Source organism: Sphaeramia orbicularis, chromosome 7 (genome assembly GCF_902148855.1).
Source record: "Sphaeramia orbicularis chromosome 7, fSphaOr1.1, whole genome shotgun sequence".
NCBI classification, from domain to species: domain Eukaryota; kingdom Metazoa; phylum Chordata; class Actinopteri; order Kurtiformes; family Apogonidae; genus Sphaeramia; species Sphaeramia orbicularis.
Genome location: NC_043963.1, coordinates 22,538,831 through 22,557,926, shown reverse-complemented (window position 1 = coordinate 22,557,926; position 19,096 = coordinate 22,538,831). Strand labels below are relative to the sequence as shown.

Sequence of the window (19,096 nt, the reverse complement as noted above, 5' to 3'; positions counted from 1 at the left end):
CCTCCGTCCATAATAATATACATTATATAGACTAAATATTGTCTAAACTTACTGTTTATTTGCAACATAGTATAGTAAACTATTACATGATCAAAAACAAATTAATTTTAGCAAAAAAAAAAAAAAATCTTCGTTTTGAATGTCTGGGGTCGCCAGAAATTTGTGATGTTAAAATGGGGTTATGAGCTAAAAAAGGTTAGCTCATTCATCCTTTTTTGATAAATTACTATAGTGTTATAAGTGAAAGGATGTCTCCCTTCCATGACACTTAATACAAATTGAAAAACTGCTTTGTCTTCTGCAGATGCTGTCATTCATGCACGCCCAGTATTCGCTGTTCCAGCAGGGCTACAACCTGCTAGATGAGATCGACCCATACATGAAGAAACTTGCTGCTGAGGTGAGCGGAACATCTTTTTACCAATCGACTCACGTTCCACTGTGTCTTGATTGGAACGAGTTTGATCACATGTGAACTATTACAACTGACACTTGTAAATGTTCTTTATTTCCAAATGGTTAGGGTATAATTTTGAGCCTCCTGCACTTTAAAACAAATAATCATTAATTTAAAATGAATCAATAATGAATAAAATGGCTCTTAAAAAAGCACGGGTGCACATGTTTTTGTGGTCGGACTTGTTTGTCACGGTTGGTCGACTGCTGAACAGGATTGAATCGATGCTTCATTACCAAACACTGACCTACCATGTCATTGCAGGCTTATCCTGTATTTTCGAGTGTGAAATGTTACAGTCAGCTGCTTTGAATCACTGCAGCGGTGACAGTGCCAGTGCAGTCTGTGAGCTGTGTTTCAGTACAAAATGAAGAGTTTCTTTACATGTGTTCTTGGCTAGTCAGTAACACCGACCTTGTTTTTTTGTTTTTTTGTCTGTGAACTGACTTTTAGCTGGATCAGCTTGTGATTGATTCAGCCATGGAGAAGAGGGAAATGGAGCATAAACATGCAACCATTCAGCAGAGGGTGAGTGCCTGTTTTATCAGAACTTTAAAGTATGTGACTTCAGTGTTTCTCCACTAGGAGGAGGTTAAACACTTGAAAATGTTTGTATAAATACCACATTTACACCTTAAAGCAGGGGTGTCAAACTCATTTCAGTTCAGGGGCCACATTCAGCTAAATTTGATCTGAAGTGGGCTGGACCAGTAAAATAATAACATAATAATATATAAATAATGTCAACTTCAAACTTTTCTCGATGTTTTAGAGCGAAAAAAGTAAATTTACATTATGAAAATGGTTACATCTACAAACTATCCTTTCAAAAGATGTGAATAACATGAACAAACTGAAAAAATAAGTGTAATTTTAACATTATTATGCCTCTGTTTATCATTTACACATGTACATTATAACTTACAGATCACAGTGGATCTACCGACAAAACATTTAATAACAGGCAGAATATTGTTGAAATTGTACTTACTTCTCTCAAGACATTTCAGATTATATGCATTTTTTGCAAAATTATACTTTGTTTTAGTGTAAATACATGAAAATATTTACATTTACAAAGAGAAAAATGTGGAGTTGTCATTATTTATATGTTATTATGCTAGTATTTTACTGGTCCTGCCCACTGGAGATTGAATTGGTCTGAATGTGGAACCTGAACTTAAAGGACTGTTAATATTTTAGTGTAATTTTTGCATTTCACAAATTCAAGGGCCGGACTGGACCCTTAGGAGGGCCGGATTTGGCCCCTGGGCCGCATATTTGACACCTGTGCCTTAAAGGGTTATCTTTTCAGTAGCGTACGGTGAACCTACCATGATGCGAATGTCCTCATGTCGCACCTTCAGGGTCCAGTCTGCCACTTGATTCAGTGCATCTGTTGTGACTGGGGAGGGATTAGACCTGGGCAACTGGGAAGTGTTTAATTAATCTCCCTAGAAAAGTCCAGGCATTGATTAAAGCTCTAAATCAGGTGGTGTTAAGTGTTTTTTTTTTTTAAGAGATATTAATCCCACTATTGTCTGCAAAAGAGGATCTGTGTCTTAACAATGTGCTGATGCATGAGCAAGAGGAATATCTGTTCTTAGTCCTGTCAAGTGCTGACCTCATGATTTGTCTGGCTTTTTGCAGCCATGATGTTTATATCTTTCCTAATTGGGTCGGCTACCAGCTTTGAACACAGTCCTGTTTGCAAACATTTCAAAAGGACTTCATGAAAGCACTGTATTAATAGAGCAGTAAATGGAATCCAAAAATGTTCTTTCCATGTCTGGCGTCTCCCTGTTCAATAATTCAAGGAGGCGTATTTTCAGTGGGGCAGTGTCTGGCTCCTCTGCACCCCAGGATCAGTGACCATCTGTCAGACAGCTCCGCTCGGCGTTCTGCCTCCAGGTGCTGTGGTCTGTGCAGCCGTGGGGAAGGGCGTGTTACGCGTGGGGCCGGTTATTGATCTGTTTTTGCCAGAACTGTTAGACACTAAGCTTCTCACACTGTCCATCACCAAGGGACATGTAGTAGTAAAACAAACAAGACCCCTAGTTAGTATTGGATATTAAGACCGTTAAGATGACTGTATCATCCTTATGTAAATGTGTTTATTTTTAAATGTCTTCCAATGGCTCTAATACTGTGTTTTCTCTTCTTCTTTTTTTTTTCTGTGTTTCCATGTTCCTGAACATTTACTCCCAGACCCTCATGCAGGTGAGTGCTCGATTTATATTCCTCTTTAAATTCCCATTTCTACTCGAACCGTGTCTTCACTGTAGTCCACGGTGTTCGCACTAGACATCCACAAACCCCTTTGAAGCTTTCTCCAGATGTAGTCGGACTCCTAAACCTTCAGGGCAGGCTGGAATACATCCTGAATAATTTATACAAAACAATTAAAAACAGTTGGTTCTTTCATGTATTGCATTTGGGGAAAACTGCACTATTATTAAAAAAAAAACCCAAAAACAAACATAAGCAGGTTCTGTGCTTAACCCTTAAAGATCCAATGCTACTTTTGTGTCAGTTCCCAAATGATTTTTTCTCTTTATTTAACCTTTCCTAAATTATTTATCACCATTTGTTGCAGCAAGTAAAAGTTTTGTTTTTTTACATTACGTAATTGCCTTGATTGGAAACAGTATTATGATACAATTTATTTAGATAATCTTTTTTATTTTTATTTTTATTTAATGAAATGCCCTTTGCTGTGGACAATTTTTTTTTTTAATAAAGCTGTGAAACTCTTGTCTACTACAGAGCACAAAAATGCATTGCTGGGTCTCAGGAGGATATTTTCCTCTGGATTTTGCATTTTTATAATGTAAATCCTATATTTTCCCATATTTAATTTTCTGGTCATGTAGATGTTCATAAAAGCTCAGATTAAAATGGAAAGTTATTATTTTACAAACAATGAAAACTGAAGAAAAATGGACTTTTTCGGTAAAATCTATCATTAACTGAACATAAAACCAAGTGTCTCCCTCCGCTGTCATTTATCAAACTCTATGGGTTTTACTGGTGAATCAGTGTTGTAGAAGATGACAGTGTTTCTATGGTAACTACGGAGCCTCTGAACGTCCAAATGGGTCATATCTGATGACCATGAAAAGATGACAAACTGTATTTCACACCAATTATTTACATGTATTGATAGTTTTAATGGATCAACATGTATTAAACAGTTTAGATCAGTAGATGGTTTTATTCACCAGTGGCTGTTTGGGTCTTTATGGGTTAAGACCTACATAATATAAGTGTCGTTTTTCTTTCACGCTCTATATCACAGGTGTCAAACATGTAGCCCGGGGGCCAAAACCGCCCCGCCAAAGGTTCCAATCTGGCCCGCGAGATGAATTTACAAAGTGCAAAATGCAAAAATTACGCTGAAGATATTAACAGTCAATGGCATCAAACTCCAAAATAATAGCATAATAACCTAGAAATAATGACTCCAAATTTTCTTCTTGGTTTAATGTGAGAAAAATGATATGATATTATGCCTATAAATAATGGCAACACCAATTTTTTCTCTTTGATTTATTGCAAAAAATATTAAATTCTGACATTCTTTAACAATAAAAATGTCAATAACCTGAACAAATATGAACAACCTGGAAGGTCTAAAGAAAGATAAGTGCAATTTGAACAATATTCTGCCTGTTTTGTGCCTTGGTAGATCTAATCTGTAATGTACATGTAGAAATCAATAAGTTGAGGCATAATATTGATAAAATTGTACTTATTTTTCTTCAGAAATTTCACTTTTTTCCAGTTATTCACATCTTTTTTGTTTTGGATAGAAATAGTTTCATCATTTAATGTTATTTTTTGCACTAAAAAATTTGGAGTTGTCATTATTTATAGGCTATTATGTTATTATTTTACTGGTCCGGCCCGCTGGAGATCAAATTGGGCTGAATGTGGCCCCTGAAAGAAAATGAGTTTGACACCCCTGCTCTATATCATGAAATATTAAATGACACAGTATTAGCAGATTTATTACACTTTTTTTGTTGCTTCTGCCTTTTTCAATCCTCTTGTGCCGTCTACAAAAGTACTGGCAACTTATTTATTCTTTTCTTCATGTTACTTCTCTTTCTCATCGCAAAGAACTTGTGTAATAACCCTTGTGTAAACTTACACAGCACAATGAGGCAGTGCCGACTCGGTACGAGCAAAAACCAGGGGAGCAGAAAAGGAGTTAAAGTGCTCCCACCGCAGACTGTCACCATAGCTGCCTGGGCACACACTGCAGTGAAAGCTTGTAAATGCCACAGCCATTCATTTTTTACAGCACATTTAATGGGGAAGTCCTGTCCTCGGCAGGCTCGACAACTAGGCCCTGCTCCCCATTCTGTATTTCTGCATTTACATCAGCAGCTTTTGTATGCCACAGAATTTACTTTTACTGCTTGAAACTATAGACGCATGAATAAAATAATGATTTGCGTCAGGGTCATAGGAAGCACATACATATGTAACGCAAGTTGGATGTTGTCGGTTACTTTAATAAATTCTGAAAACTTCAACGGGGAGACAAATTCTGCTTAGATATTTAATGCATGAATAAGTGTAAGGGTCTTAAACACAGAACTGTCATTTAAAATTTTCACTTTTTTACTATTTTCCTCATATCTCCCTTTGTGCAGATTTTCAGTTAGAAGTATTTAGATCAGGGGTGTCAAACTCATTTTAGTTCAGGGGCCACATACAGCCTAATATGATATAAAGTGGGCCGGACTAGTAAAGTAAAATAAATAATAGGATAAGAACTTTTGAGTGAAAAAAGTAAATTCCGTAATGAAAATGTTTACATCTACGAATTGTACTTGAACATAACATGAACAAATACGAACAACCTGAAAATTCTTTGGTAAAATAAGTGCAATGTTAACAATATTACGCCTTAGTTTATCATTTATACATGTGAACCACAACTTAGAGATCACAGTGGATCTAAAAATACACAAAATGTTAAGTAACAGGGAGAATATTATTAAAATTCCACATACTTCTCTTAAGACATTTCAGATTTTCACATTTTTTGTAAAACATTTTTGTGTAATTTAACTTTTTTTACACTAAAACAGAGAGACAAATTTACAGTTTTCATTATTTGTAGTTTATTATGATAGTATTTTATAGGTCTGATCCACTTGAGATTGAATTGACCTAAAATGATTTCAACATACTTGATTGTTAATGTCTTCAGTGTAATTTCTGCATTTCGCAAATTCATCCCAGGGGCCGGATTGAACCCTTTGGCAGGCCGAATTTGGCCCCCAGGCCACAACTTCGACACCTGTGATTTAGAATATATGTGGGTCTAATCTTTTTTTTTTTTTTTTTAATTTCGCAGCATTTATTCACCTAGAAATAATAATACTAATGTATAAATCAGAGCAGTGTTTTTATTTCCTTTTCAGAAGAAGCTCTTTATATTTAATTCATGTTACCACTAGGTCCACCTTAATTCTACAGTACCTCAGAGCACGCATCTTAACCTTAATTTTTCCATGTTGCGATGATGTTAAGGTGCAATACCATCACCTAGAATGTTGGACTTGAGATAATATCGCCAAAAATCCAGAAACAACCAAACAAACTGGATATAGAGCGTTATAATCTGCACATTCACTGCTAGATGATTTTAAATATGCTAATTTTTATTGCTACTTTTGCAAAGTTTTTTTTCTAACACTTTATTTTTGATAGATTTTACATTTTTTAACAAACAAACAAACAATAAACCGAAAATGCAAAGACATAAGAAGAGCGTCAACAAGCACAGGCAGGGCAGTATCAAAACTTCAAGTACAACAGTAACAAAGTGGGTCAATGAGTCACAATGTTATCCTGTCATGATAAGAGGGTTGAGTTAGCTTCGGTGTTGTCCTGTTTCAGTCCATGTCAGATCATTCAGATGTATTCTCATGTTGCATCAGATCATGTCCACGTTTGCGAAATAGTTCCTCTGTGACATCACTTTGTATTTATTAAGGAGTTTCACACATTTTGTTATTACATGTATTTAAGGACGTACATCCACCTACTAGTCTACAAATACAGGCATATGCACAGATTGTTGTTGCACCCAGACTGTTACATATTGGTATCCCAGTAGATACACATGCACCTGCTGATGTGATTATACTTCCACCATTTTCAGAGACATTTGTGCACATTTTCCTGAGTGCATACATACACATGTTGATAATGAAAGACACAGAGGTTGAAATATATGTGTATTTTTCAGGAGAGCTCCTATTGGGGTGTTGCATTTTCTAGGATACTTGTCCATTTTAGCCAATAATTAGTAAATTTGTCCAAATTAGAGTTCAAGGAGAAAGTTAGTTTTTCCATGTTGTATATTTCTTTAACAATTCCAATCCATTCCTTCTTTGGTGGGGGTTCTTTGCTCAACCATTTTTGCACAAGCTTTAACAGTGTTTCCAATGATACATATTTATATCAGTTATTAAGCTGTACATTGAGATTGTGTCTACAAGTCAGAGGGTGCATCCGAAAAGCTCTTTTTACGTAGGAGGGTTTCTAACCGAGTGAAGTGACCCTGAAGTATCTGAGTGTCAGCCATGATAAGAGCTGTCTGAATTCTTTAAATGTAAAGGAAAGGTGCCTCAGTGCATCTATCTTTCTATCTGCATCTACCTTTTCTGTACGATACAGTGGAACATCCTTTACCAAAGGAGAGGACAGAATGCTGTCCCATAGTTCACTGCAGCTGCAACACCAGGAAATCCAACTTTTACAGGAGTGATATTTTGCTTTTTTTTTTTTTTTTTTTTTTTTAAATGGAATTATGCATTTTAAAACATTTCCCTGTGGTCTACATAAACTGTAAATGCTATGCTCGGCTCTGAATTCTTCATTAATTGAACTCCACAGCAAGGTTATAATAGTTTTGGATTTTTAATTATAGTTTAGTTTTAATTAGTTTTGACTTTTTTTTTTCTCTTATTCAGTTAGTTTTAATTAGTTTTTAGAGCAGGTTTGTTAGTTTTTATTAGTTATCGTTTTTTTCTGAATGCTTAGTTTTAGTTTAGTTTAGTTTAGTTTTAGTATTAGTTTTAGTTATTTCATATATTTTATCTTCCTCATCATCCTATTCAAAGAAATTAGTGAGGTGTGGATATGTGTTACCCTGGACACTTTATTTGGGGGTCGGGTTAGGGCGGCTCATGGACTGAGCAGAGACACAATGTACCGTACAATGTCTAAATTCCCTATAGCAGGTTGAGGTGGGGTGCAATCCATACACAACGTCACTTACGTGAAACAATGCGAAGATGTGCAAAGCATGAGAGGAGATGCACAAAGCAGCCAGCAGTTAAAGCAGATAGAAACATATATAAACCAGCTAACCAGCAGTTAAAGCAGATAGGAACATATATAAACCAGCTAACCAGCAGTTAAAGCAGATAGGAACATATTATAAACCAGCTAACCAGCAGTTAAAGCAGATAGAAACATATATAAACCAGCTAACCAGCAGTTAAAGCAGACAGAAACATATACAAACCACTTATAAACATATATAACCCAGTTCCTCATCAGTAAACCACACCTTAGCAGATCTCTCATATCTTAATCATCTCCAGTTCCATTATTAGCCAACTTTGCTTCAGTTCAGTTCAGCTAGCTGTAGCTAGTAACATCAAACGTTTTTGAACATTCTAACAGGTTCCATACCTCTGTAATTGGATTAGTTTTCCTCCTCCTCTTTTCTCCTCTTCTAAACTGTGCAGTTCAGGGCTTGGAAGGCCTTTTCATGGTGATAAACTCTCCAGTTTTAACCTGGATGCTAGTTCAACACTGACTGTCCTTTAGCTCAGCTCTGTCACTCACGCGCACACACACGGTACACCAAAAAAAAAAAAAAAAACCCGACCCATGTATGACTGCAGTAAACCCCAGACAGGACTGTGCTGCTGTGTCCCAGCTTTAGTCTGTATGTTCCAGGTAGAGTGGGGACCAGAAGACGACTGGAAACCACAAATGACCAGACATGACAGACTGTGAAGTGTCATATGGTGTCACCAGCTCAAACTGCTGAAGTGAAATAAATTAATTTCATATCAATCCGACATTGACAGAGACGAAAACGAAGGGAATTGTATCCATAATTTTTATACGTTTTAGTTAGTTCTGTAAGCTCACAATACAGTTTCAGTTAGTTATCGTTTTTTTCTTTTAATTAGAGTTTTTATTTATTTCAGTTAACGGAAATGTTTTTTCAATTTTAGTTTTCGTCATTTCGTTTGTTTTCGTTAACGATAATAACCTTGCTCCACAGGTCCATCTTCAACCCTATTTCTGAGTAATGACATGAGACAAGTTGTTTTGAGCGCTGGCCCTTTAAACGCAAATGAGCCTCTTCACACCCCGCCCCCTCCAGGTTGTTAGCCATGCTTTCTGTCCCGTTCAGCCACTTGTGTTCGTTAATACAACCAACAACTGAACATTTTAGGTAATCAGCTCGAAGTTTGGACGTATTTTCAGTTTTTACTACAACCACTGCTGCTTACAAACAATTATGGTGTACTCAGAGAAATGTTCATCAGAAGTCTTGACCTTATATGTGCAAATGTCATGACGTAACTAGTTATAAAATGTGACAAATTAAGCAGGAAGTTGTAGAAATCCACTCGATTTTTGCCGGAATTAATATAAAGATAGCTTTGCAGCACCTGGAGGGTTCAAATTCAAACTTTATGAACTATTAGGGTCCAAATGAACCACAAATGAACCAAAGACCAATAACAGTGGGTTCAGCAAAATATGACCCCTTTAATGAAAACAGATATCAACATGACAGACAGGACGTGCATTTTTGTCTTATGTCGCATGTTAGATGTTTCCAGTTCACCAAGTACACTTAAGCATGACCACACGTGGGATATAGACATATTTTATAGACATAATTTGGAGCTTTATGTTTATTTTTGTATGGATGTAGCATTTTGATACAATCATGCTGAATCAGGATCCATATTAATGGATGTAATTGGATTATTAGTGCAGGTTTTAGTCTTTGTTTGGGGCTATTTCTGTTCTGACCTTCGATAATGAAGTTTTAACGCGATGTCTATGCTTATAACCTGCCTTAACCAGCATGATAAGAATGTACCAGCGAAATATGCAAGATGCATTTGTTGTACTCCATCTTCAGAACATTGCAATTTTACCACAGCTGACCTGTGTAACATCCTTCTAGCGTAAATGCAGGCGTGTAAATGCATCCTATGTCCTTATGAATTCTCCAGTCCACCTTTCCTTAACCCCATAGCTTTTTTTCACTGTCGTCAGTGATAAATGCTTAGGAAAAGTAGATCTGGAGTATTTTTTTTTGGAACTCCATGGGCATTGACCTCTGTCTGGATTTGAGGACAGTGACGAATTGTAATTTTTTTAACTGAAGAATTAACCTGAGCCTCTAATCTAGGACTGTCAAACTCATTTTAGTTCAGTTCCACATTCAGCCCAATTTGATCTCCAGTGGGCTGTGCCAGTAAAATAATAACAGTGAAAGAAGTAAAATTATATTATGATCAGATTTACATTTACAAAGTTTCCTTAAAAATCTAAATAACATGAACAACTTAAATTGTCGTAAGAAAAACAAGTGCAATTTTAACAATTTTCTGCCTCATTTTTATCAGTTTATCATTTACACATGTATGTTACAATCGCACAAAACGTTTAGTAACAGGCAGAATATTGGTACAATTGCATTTACTTTTCTTAAGACATTTCCATTTGTTCATATTTGTTCAGGTTATTCACATTTTTTGTGAAAGTATAGTTTGGTAATGTAAACATTTACATGTAATTTTACTTTTTTACACCAAAAAAAACAAAGAAATAATTTGGGGTTGTCATTATTTATAGGTCATTATGATAATATTTTACTGGTCTGACCCACTTGAAATCTAACTGGTCTGTATGTGGAAACTGAATTAACCCTTTCATGCACAAATTATGAGAACCTTAATCAAAAATTTTTCCTGAGAGTTTTTATTCCTCTTTAGGCATGAAAAAAACAATGCGATTGAAAAATTTCTTCTGAAAAATAAATAATTAAAAAATAATAATAATAATAAAATAAATAAATAAATAAATAAATAAATAATAATAATAATAATAACAATAATTTTTTAAAAATTCAAAAATACATAAAAAATAATAAGGAAAAAAAAAATTCTTATGAATCTATTTTTCATGAAGTTGCAAAAATGTCCACTCAGCTCGACACCACATGTTTAATTTTTGATGCACAGAAACATGAATTTAGTGATAAATTGTGTGAAAACTATGGGGAGATCTACATAATGTTACCAATTCATGTCAGAAAAGATGTGTAGTGTCTTAAAACTTTAATAAAGATATGTGTAAAAAACAAAAAACAAAAACAAAACAACAAAAAGAACAACAAAATCCATGAATATACAAGAGAACAGCTGTAGAATAGCTGTCCACTGTAGTGACCAGTATGCATGAAAGGGTTAAAATGATTTTGACACCATTTATTGTTAATATGTTCAGTGTTATTTTTGCATTTCACAAATTCATCCCACAGGCCGGATTTGGTCCCTGGGCCACATATCTGACACCTGTGCTCTAATCTATTGCTACTATGATGCAAAATCCTTTAAATTGGCCTATTGAGTACATTACTGTGGATTGTTGAGACTCGATTAATCTCAGAAGTAATAGGATAGTATTTGACAAGACTTTTGAGCCGTTGTGGCATTCGTCAACATCGACCAGGTGGGTGGAGGATTAGCTGAAGATGGCTAAGCAGATGTCAGGCAGGTTCCGTATGCACAGCAAGCGCTCAGCAGATTATAAGTTGGAGGCTGTATAAAACACACAAGGAACCTGTGGACAATTAACAAGCATATGACAGCAGACAGAGTAATCACTGCAAACCAACTGGACCGTTTGACGTAAGCGCTGTGCTGTATTTGCCTGTAGGCTGACCTCGGTGCAGCAGCAGCAGCAGGTGGCTGAGGCATCAGGACATGTTATCTGCATCATCTGCTCTTAGAATCTGCTTTCCTTTTTTTTTTCCTGCCAAACCACAACAGCTCTAAATTTTCCTTATTTGTTCCAAACATTTCTGAAGTCTCTGTTTCCTTGCTTGTTCAATAATTCACTGATGTTCAGTTTCTGACGTTGCATCATTAAAAATAGATGGTCTTTGTTGTGGGCTTGAGAGATTGCACAGTACCAGTACCACCCAGAGCACATTTTGCTCACTGTGTGCACTGTTGGCTTGTTTGTTTGGGATGTTATGTTCCTTAAAAAAAAAAAGAAAAAAAAGAAATCTGACATCTGAAGGTAAGCTTTGTCGATTTGATTGTTTTTTTCCAGATATTGTATTTCCGGTGCAGAGATTGCACATAGTAGCTGTAGGGTTTTGGGTTTTTTTTGTGTTATTTCTGCAACTCCCCACCTTCTTCAGTAAAGGAGGTGTGTCTGGGGAGTTGCAAAGACACAGAGGCAGACCCCGGCGCTGAAGTGACCAAACAGTCTGCTTGTCTGTGGGTCAGGAGCAGCTACAGTACACTGTGGTCTTAGTTCAGTATTCTTCCACAGCTCCATGCTATGGATACATTGGCAGCTGTATGGTAATTAGCTCTAATCCTGAGCCTCACAGGGCAGCGGGCAGGTGGCTGTAGTGGAGAACACACATGTCAGTATTGGAATTACGCTCCACAATGTGTTACTCTCTGCTGTGAGAGTCCTGACAGAGTGAAGGATTCTGGTGTGTTAATGCGACACGTCTCTGTGGACATGCATCTGCTCTGAGGATTCATTTTTCGGAGCCCGACTTCTGTTGTGTTTTGTTTTGTTTTTTTATTTCTGGGGATCTATTTGTGCTTTTAAATGTTGCTGGAACGCACTAAACGCTTTAGAATGAAGATCTTTTGCCGGTGGGATCACACTTTGGTGGGTTGTTTTTTGCACTGTTGACTGTAACTGTAACTTTAAAAGTGCTGTTATTTGGTCTCTTTAGCTTTGTGTGTCTACTATTCTATTATTGCTGTTGCTGCAGGATCTCGTCAGGAAACTGTTAAAACTGTTAAAGTTCTATTATTTTGCCACGAGACAAGAAAAATCTGAGAGGATTGTTTGTAAAATATCAATTCTATTACATGTTCTTGTGTACTTTCTTGTGACTTTCCACTTGAAGTGTGTAAACAACTCTGACAGGAAGTGCTGCACACATGCACCGCTGAAATTCAATTTTGACTAAGTTAATTTTGTGTTCCTGGTGCATATTACATTACTTATAAAACGATGTCTCCTCAGGATGCACTGTGTCACACTTCTCTAAAGACGAAAACACTGACGTTCAAGTGATTTCTAAATTTGCGATGACATACTTACACCACAGCTCTGCCCTGAGCCCTAAGTACAAGTCTACCATTATGTATTAGTTAGCATTAAATCTCTAGGTGTCACGCTGTAACCCATGTAAAGGTTGGAGGCTAATTTCATGTGAATCACTCTCTTTATGTAATAATTTGCGTCATATCTCTCAAGTCCTGAATTGTCCCACTAGACCACACAGCAAAATTGCATGCAACCCCAGTGCATACATGTACTAACACGTGATGTTTCTACATGAATGCATGATTTATGTTAATATGGTCGGTTTGTGCACTGTATGTACAGTACAACGCACACTGAATTCTACTGGTATTCCAAGAAACATCATACATGCAGCACTAATATCGTCACAGAAAAAGGATTTGCTTTACGTTTTTGCCTGTTATCTGCTGCCGTTTTCTGTTTTATGATGTCTGGAGGTAATTCTTAGGATCTGTGGCTCTTTTTTACAGGACTTTTCCTATGATGACTCTAAGGTGGAGTTCAATGTGGACGCTCCTAATGGTGTGGTGATGGAGGGCTACCTGTTTAAGAGGGCCAGCAATGCATTCAAGACCTGGAACAGGTAACTATACATCTATAGATTTGCAAAAAAAAAAAAAAAAAAAAAAAGCACATATGTTGGTACAATGCTAAGCTAATCATCAATATTGTATTTGAAGACACTTGAGATAGAGGCTGCAGCAAATCAATCAGGCAGAAAGAGTTGTTGTTGTCAGGATATTGACAAAAATACAGAGTAAAAACTCCTTTTACTTGTGCTTGAGTTCACCTTTGCGCATTAACCCTTATGTCACGGAAAAGATATCCATCTGAAATATGTATTATTTACGCCACGCTCTCTCTCCCTCTCTCTCCAGGCGGTGGTTTTCCATACAGAACAGTCAGCTGGTTTATCAGAAGAAGCTCAAGGCAAGTTCCACCTATCTTTCATATCAGCTTCTCCTCCAGCAAAGTGGGTTCTAAGAGGTTAAGTGCAGCTTTGATGGTGATGCTCAGTGTTTTTTAACGTCACTGCAATCCATCACTTGCTCACTGGCTGTGTGCCTTTTGTGTCAAGCGAGATCCACGCTGATACCAGAGTACTCAATCCGATGCCTTCAGAGAGCGGAGTGTAGTTTTCAGGTCACTTTCGTTCCTCTGCTTGACATCGCCGTGTGTAAATATCTAATAGCGTGGTACTCTGGGGCATCCAACCGCCATGGAAAATGTCTTATCAGAGAGGAACAGCTGCTTCATATTAGAGCTGTATTGGGCTGTTGTGAAGAGGAAAATGACATGTTTTTCACATGATTTCAGGATTCTCTGACAGTGGTGGTGGAAGACCTCAGGCTGTGCTCCGTTAAACCATGTGAGGATATCGAGAGGAGGTTCTGCTTTGAGGTCGTCTCTCCCTTCAAGTGAGACACACTGCCAAAATTACATAAAACATTCTGTAAATTGTGCCCTTGTTGTTCAAGATAAATATGTGGTTTCACGCAGAAACAAACTCTTCTTTTTGGGAATTTTTAACCCTTTCATGCATGAATTATGAGAACCTTAATCAAGATTTTTTTTTTCCTGAGTGTTTTAATTCCTCTAGGCCAGGGGTGTTAAACTCATGTTACTTCAGGGGCCGCATAAAGCCCAATATGACCTGAAGTGGGCCGGATCATTAAAATAATAATATAATAATACATAAATAATATCAATTCCAAAATTTGTATGTCTAATTTTTATGTTTTAGAGTGAAAAAAGTAAGATTATGTCATCAAAATTTCTACGTCTACAAACTATCTTTTAAAAAAATATAGAAAAACATGAACCGTGACCAAAATGAAAGTTATTAAGAAAAAAATGCAATTTTAACAATTTATGCCATTATTTGGCTTCAGCTTCTCATTTTTACATGTTCATTACAACGTACAGATCACAGTGGATCTACAAATTCACAAAATATTTAATAACAGACAGAATATTGATACAGTTACTCTTAAATCTCTTAAGACATTTCAGGTTGTTCATATTTGTTCAGGTTTTTCATTTTTTTTGTAAAAGGCTAGTCTGTAAATGTTGACATTTTTGTGCAATTTTACTTTTTTTTACACTAAAACAAAGAGAAAAATGTGTTTTTTGTTATTTATACTTTACTATGATAGTATTTTACTGGCCTGACCCACTTTCGATGGAATTAAACTAAATTTATTTTGACATCCTTGACTATTAATATCTTCAGTGTAATTTTTGTATTTCACTAATCCATCCCGCGGGCCAGATTGGACCCTTTGGCGGGCCGGTTTTGGCCCCTGGGCCGCATGTTTGACACCCCTGCTCTAGGCATTAAAAAAACCCAATGCAATTGAATTTTTTTTATGAACCTATTTGAGTTGCAAAAAGGTCAGCTCGACTGGACACCATGCATTTAATTTTTGAAACAAAGAAACATACTGTGTGAAAACTATGAAATACTTTTTTTTTTAATGCAGCTAATCTGACATTTTCTCACATTTTAACATACTCTAATACTATTCACTACTCACTTCATGGAGATAATATGTAAAAAAAAACCCAACTTTTTGTAAAAATAAATAAATAAACAAATAAAAACAAACATACCTGTTAATTACAGTCTAATAACAATAACAAGCAATTGATTTACACTCAAACAAGTTACTGCAGATCAGGTTTATCAAGAACAATGAATTGCAGTATATGGGATAGTGCACAAGCATCCACTGTGTTGACTGATATGAAACTAAAACAACAAAATCCATGAATATATTAGAGAACAGCTGTAGAATAGATGTCCACTGTAGTGACCACTATGCATGAAAGGGTTAATAAGCGCCTATTCTTCCACAGTCTCGGCATGGCATGATACAGTTTACGTCATAGATCTGAAAGAAAGCTAATGCCTGTTTGATGGTGTTTCTTTCAGGAGTTGCATGCTTCAAGCTGAGTCTGAGAAGCTTAGACAGGCCTGGATCCAGGCAGTTCAAGCTAGCATTGCGTCAGCCTACAGAGAGAGCCCAGATACCTACTACATAGAGGTAAGAGACAGGCCAGGACTGTATATGATTTTGTAGTGACAGTACTTTCCAAAGAGCGTGGCACTGTAGTTGGTTTTGTATTGATCCGTTATCCATGTTCCTGTTGACGTAATTAACGATTAGAGCTCTAATGATTTTACTCTTACTCTGGGAGGCCTTTGGTAAAAATGAAACTGAATTATCCTGGTTGGAATACTTTTTCCATTTTTCACTCATGTCTTATTTATTTTGGATTTTTAATTGTGTTACTTTATGAAAATGCTTTTTTTTAAATTATTATTATTATACTTGTTTTTTCTAAGTGATGAGATTCAAAATGGACAGAAAAACTACTGGACAGTCATAGTGAAAAGTTTTGCCACTGTTTTTTTGCAAGTTTTTTTTTTTTTTTTTTTTTTTTTTTTTTTTTAGGTTTTCTTCCATGTATTTCTGAGGTTCACTGAAGAACAACTAAAAGTATTTTATAAGGTTTTTTGGTGAATAAATCACATTTATACAAAGAGTCATTTTGTGTCACAGCCAAAACTACTGGCTACAACTCTTCTAAAAACATAGTATCTTTCAAATAAATAGCTGTGGTCTAAAACCATCCACAAATCACAGCTGTAAAAGATGCGTCTGTGTCTTTATGTGTAAAATGAACTGACAAATATAAAAACTAAAGACCTTTTCTGTGTAACTTTGGTGTATTATCATAAATTTTGCATATCAATGAAGTTTCTATTTCTTACCTTTTTTTTTTTTCTTTTTTTTTTTTTTTTTTTAAATAAAGCCTAACTCAACGAATACTTTTTTTCATACCTAGTTTCCATTACTACATTAATTTTAGCTCAATTAGGTTAATTTTGTCTTCTTCTTTATCACAGTAGTTGAAGCATGTTAAGGTAAAACAAACATCTCATACTTCGCTGTTGTCTGAAAAAGGGAAGTTAAATAATACTTTTTACTTTTTTATTTTACAATAATAACTGTGAAAAAATTAAGCTCTTTAAAGATGTATTACTTCAAGAACAATGAGTGTGACTGGGAAGACATAGTAAAGTACCAGTGTTTAATTTTGATGTTTTATGGCACAGGTGTGTAACAAAAAACTGGCCCACAAAAGGGTCCAATCCTACCTGTAGGAGGAATTTGTGAAATGCAAAAATTACACTGAAGATATTAACAATCACTTTAGTTCAGGGGTTACATTCATCCCAATTCAATCTCAGGTTAGTCAGATCAGTAAAATACTACCATAATAACCTATAAATAATGATAACTCCAATTTAAAAATTTTTTTTTTTTTTTTACATTTTTATTTTTTTTTCTTTTTTTCTTTTTTTTTTTCCTTTTTTTTTTTTCACATAAAATCAACCACACAACAATGCAAGTTTCCAAAATGGCAACTTGGGAAGCTCTCTCTCTCTCTCTCTCTCTCTCTCTCTCTCTCTCTCTCTCTCTCTCTCTCACTCTCTCACTCACTCACTCACTCACTCGGACAGCGCACACCTCCGCCAAGGCAGATCAGTGGGCCCCCATGGCCCCCACACTTCCCCCACCCACGATCACCACCAAAATTTAATCATTTCTTCCTTGTGCCAGTATCAACATTTCCTGAAATTTTCATCCCGATTCGTCTATAACTTTTTAGGTTATCTTGCACACAGACAAACAAACAAACCAACACTGACAAAAACACAACCTCCTTGGCGGAGGGTAATGACTTTGACACCTGCTTTCTTGGATTATACTTTAAACTTAATGGATGTCTCGTCTGTGTCGATGTGTAGCATTTAGACAGAACAGCGTCCCCGTCCACCAGCAGCATCGACTCCGCTAGTGAACCACGGGAGCGCAGCGCCCGAGGGGAAACCATCCTTCAACGGATTCAGTGTTTACCGGGTAACGAACAGTGCTGTGACTGCGGCCAGGCCGACCCTCGCTGGGCTTCCATCAACCTGGGCATCCTGCTGTGCATCGAGTGCTCTGGCATCCACAGGTAGAACCCCACCCCCACCCCCTTGGCAGAATGGAATGACGGCAGAAGTAAATGGACGCAATCCTGTCCATATGTTGGCTCCGAGGATAGGAAACGGTGCCAACGGTCCGCTGTTAAAACCACAGAACATGTTCCACCACACACGCTGCTAAAGGGATTAAAGTGGAGTGTGTTGCTTATTGGATCCCACTGGCCTCGATTTGAGAGTTTCATTAAGAAAGGGAAGTGAAGACGGCACACACAAGCCTCAACTAGTTTAGTTTGTGCATACCACTGAATGCAGTGATGAAATTATGTAATACTATTGAATGAAGATTAACTGCTGCAGACACACATCCTATCATCATGGGGGTCAGCGCCTCATGCTCTAGTTTGGTTACATCACATTGTTGCATCATTTAGGTTAGTTTTCAGGCTTGCAGTGGGAAATGTTTCTCAGGAGATGTGTTTGTGTGCTTATTTAATCGCTTACATAATCACAAACCCCATCTCTATGCATTCCCACCTGTTGAATATTCATGCTCCCTTTTGGGATTGTATTCCCACAGTCAGATCAGCCACGGCCACTGATTACAATGTAGGATGGAAGAGGGGCAGAGACACAGTATCAGTTTTCTAACGTGCCACTGTTGCCTGGATACCAGACAGCTTCATCAGTGGAACGTAGTGATTTGCATGACATTAGGAGCGGCATCTCCCATTTCCCTCTGGATAACACTTGTGTGATTTATTAGATCCTTGCACCTGTTCAACTAATCAAACTATTCACCATTACATTTTGCAGCATTTGTGTAAAAACATTGCTTGTTGTTGTGTTGCAGAAGTTTAGGAGTTCACTGTTCGAAGGTCCGCTCACTCACGCTGGACACATGGGAACCAGAATTATTAAAGGTACACTTTATATCTGCAGAGTCAAATAAGGAGGAGCCTTTTCTTATGGAAGGGTCTTAAAGGAGTTATTATCCCTTAGGGACCCCTCAGGCCATTTTGATGCATTTTTGTTATTTTAATTTTTTTTTTTTACATGGTTATCGTTATACTTATGACATGAATTTCTGAAGGAATATTTCTTTTAAATGTTTTTTTTTTTTTTTTTTTATTCTGTCACTTATTTTTACAGGTCTGTTATTTGCTACACACGCTCAAGCCAAAAACGTACAAAAAACTACTTTAAAATCATCATATATCAACTTTTTTTTC

At 36.6% G+C, this 19,096-nt stretch overlaps 1 protein-coding gene across 5 annotated transcripts in view; it reads left to right on the top strand.

The window, feature by feature from the left end:
- LOC115423220 (arf-GAP with coiled-coil, ANK repeat and PH domain-containing protein 3-like) overlaps positions 1-19,096 on the top strand; it is a 99,574-nt gene that overhangs the window by 62,583 nt on the left and 17,895 nt on the right. For all 5 annotated transcript variants that reach the window (XM_030139994.1, XM_030139991.1, XM_030139993.1 and 2 more), the window contains exons 8-16: positions 305-400; positions 911-985; positions 2,666-2,677; positions 13,339-13,451; positions 13,747-13,798; positions 14,186-14,286; positions 15,804-15,915; positions 17,688-17,896; positions 18,718-18,787. In XM_030139994.1, the coding sequence (XP_029995854.1) occupies positions 305-400; positions 911-985; positions 2,666-2,677; positions 13,339-13,451; positions 13,747-13,798; positions 14,186-14,286; positions 15,804-15,915; positions 17,688-17,896; positions 18,718-18,787 (840 nt within the window). The remainder of the gene's footprint in view (positions 1-304; positions 401-910; positions 986-2,665; positions 2,678-13,338; positions 13,452-13,746; positions 13,799-14,185; positions 14,287-15,803; positions 15,916-17,687; positions 17,897-18,717; positions 18,788-19,096) is intronic.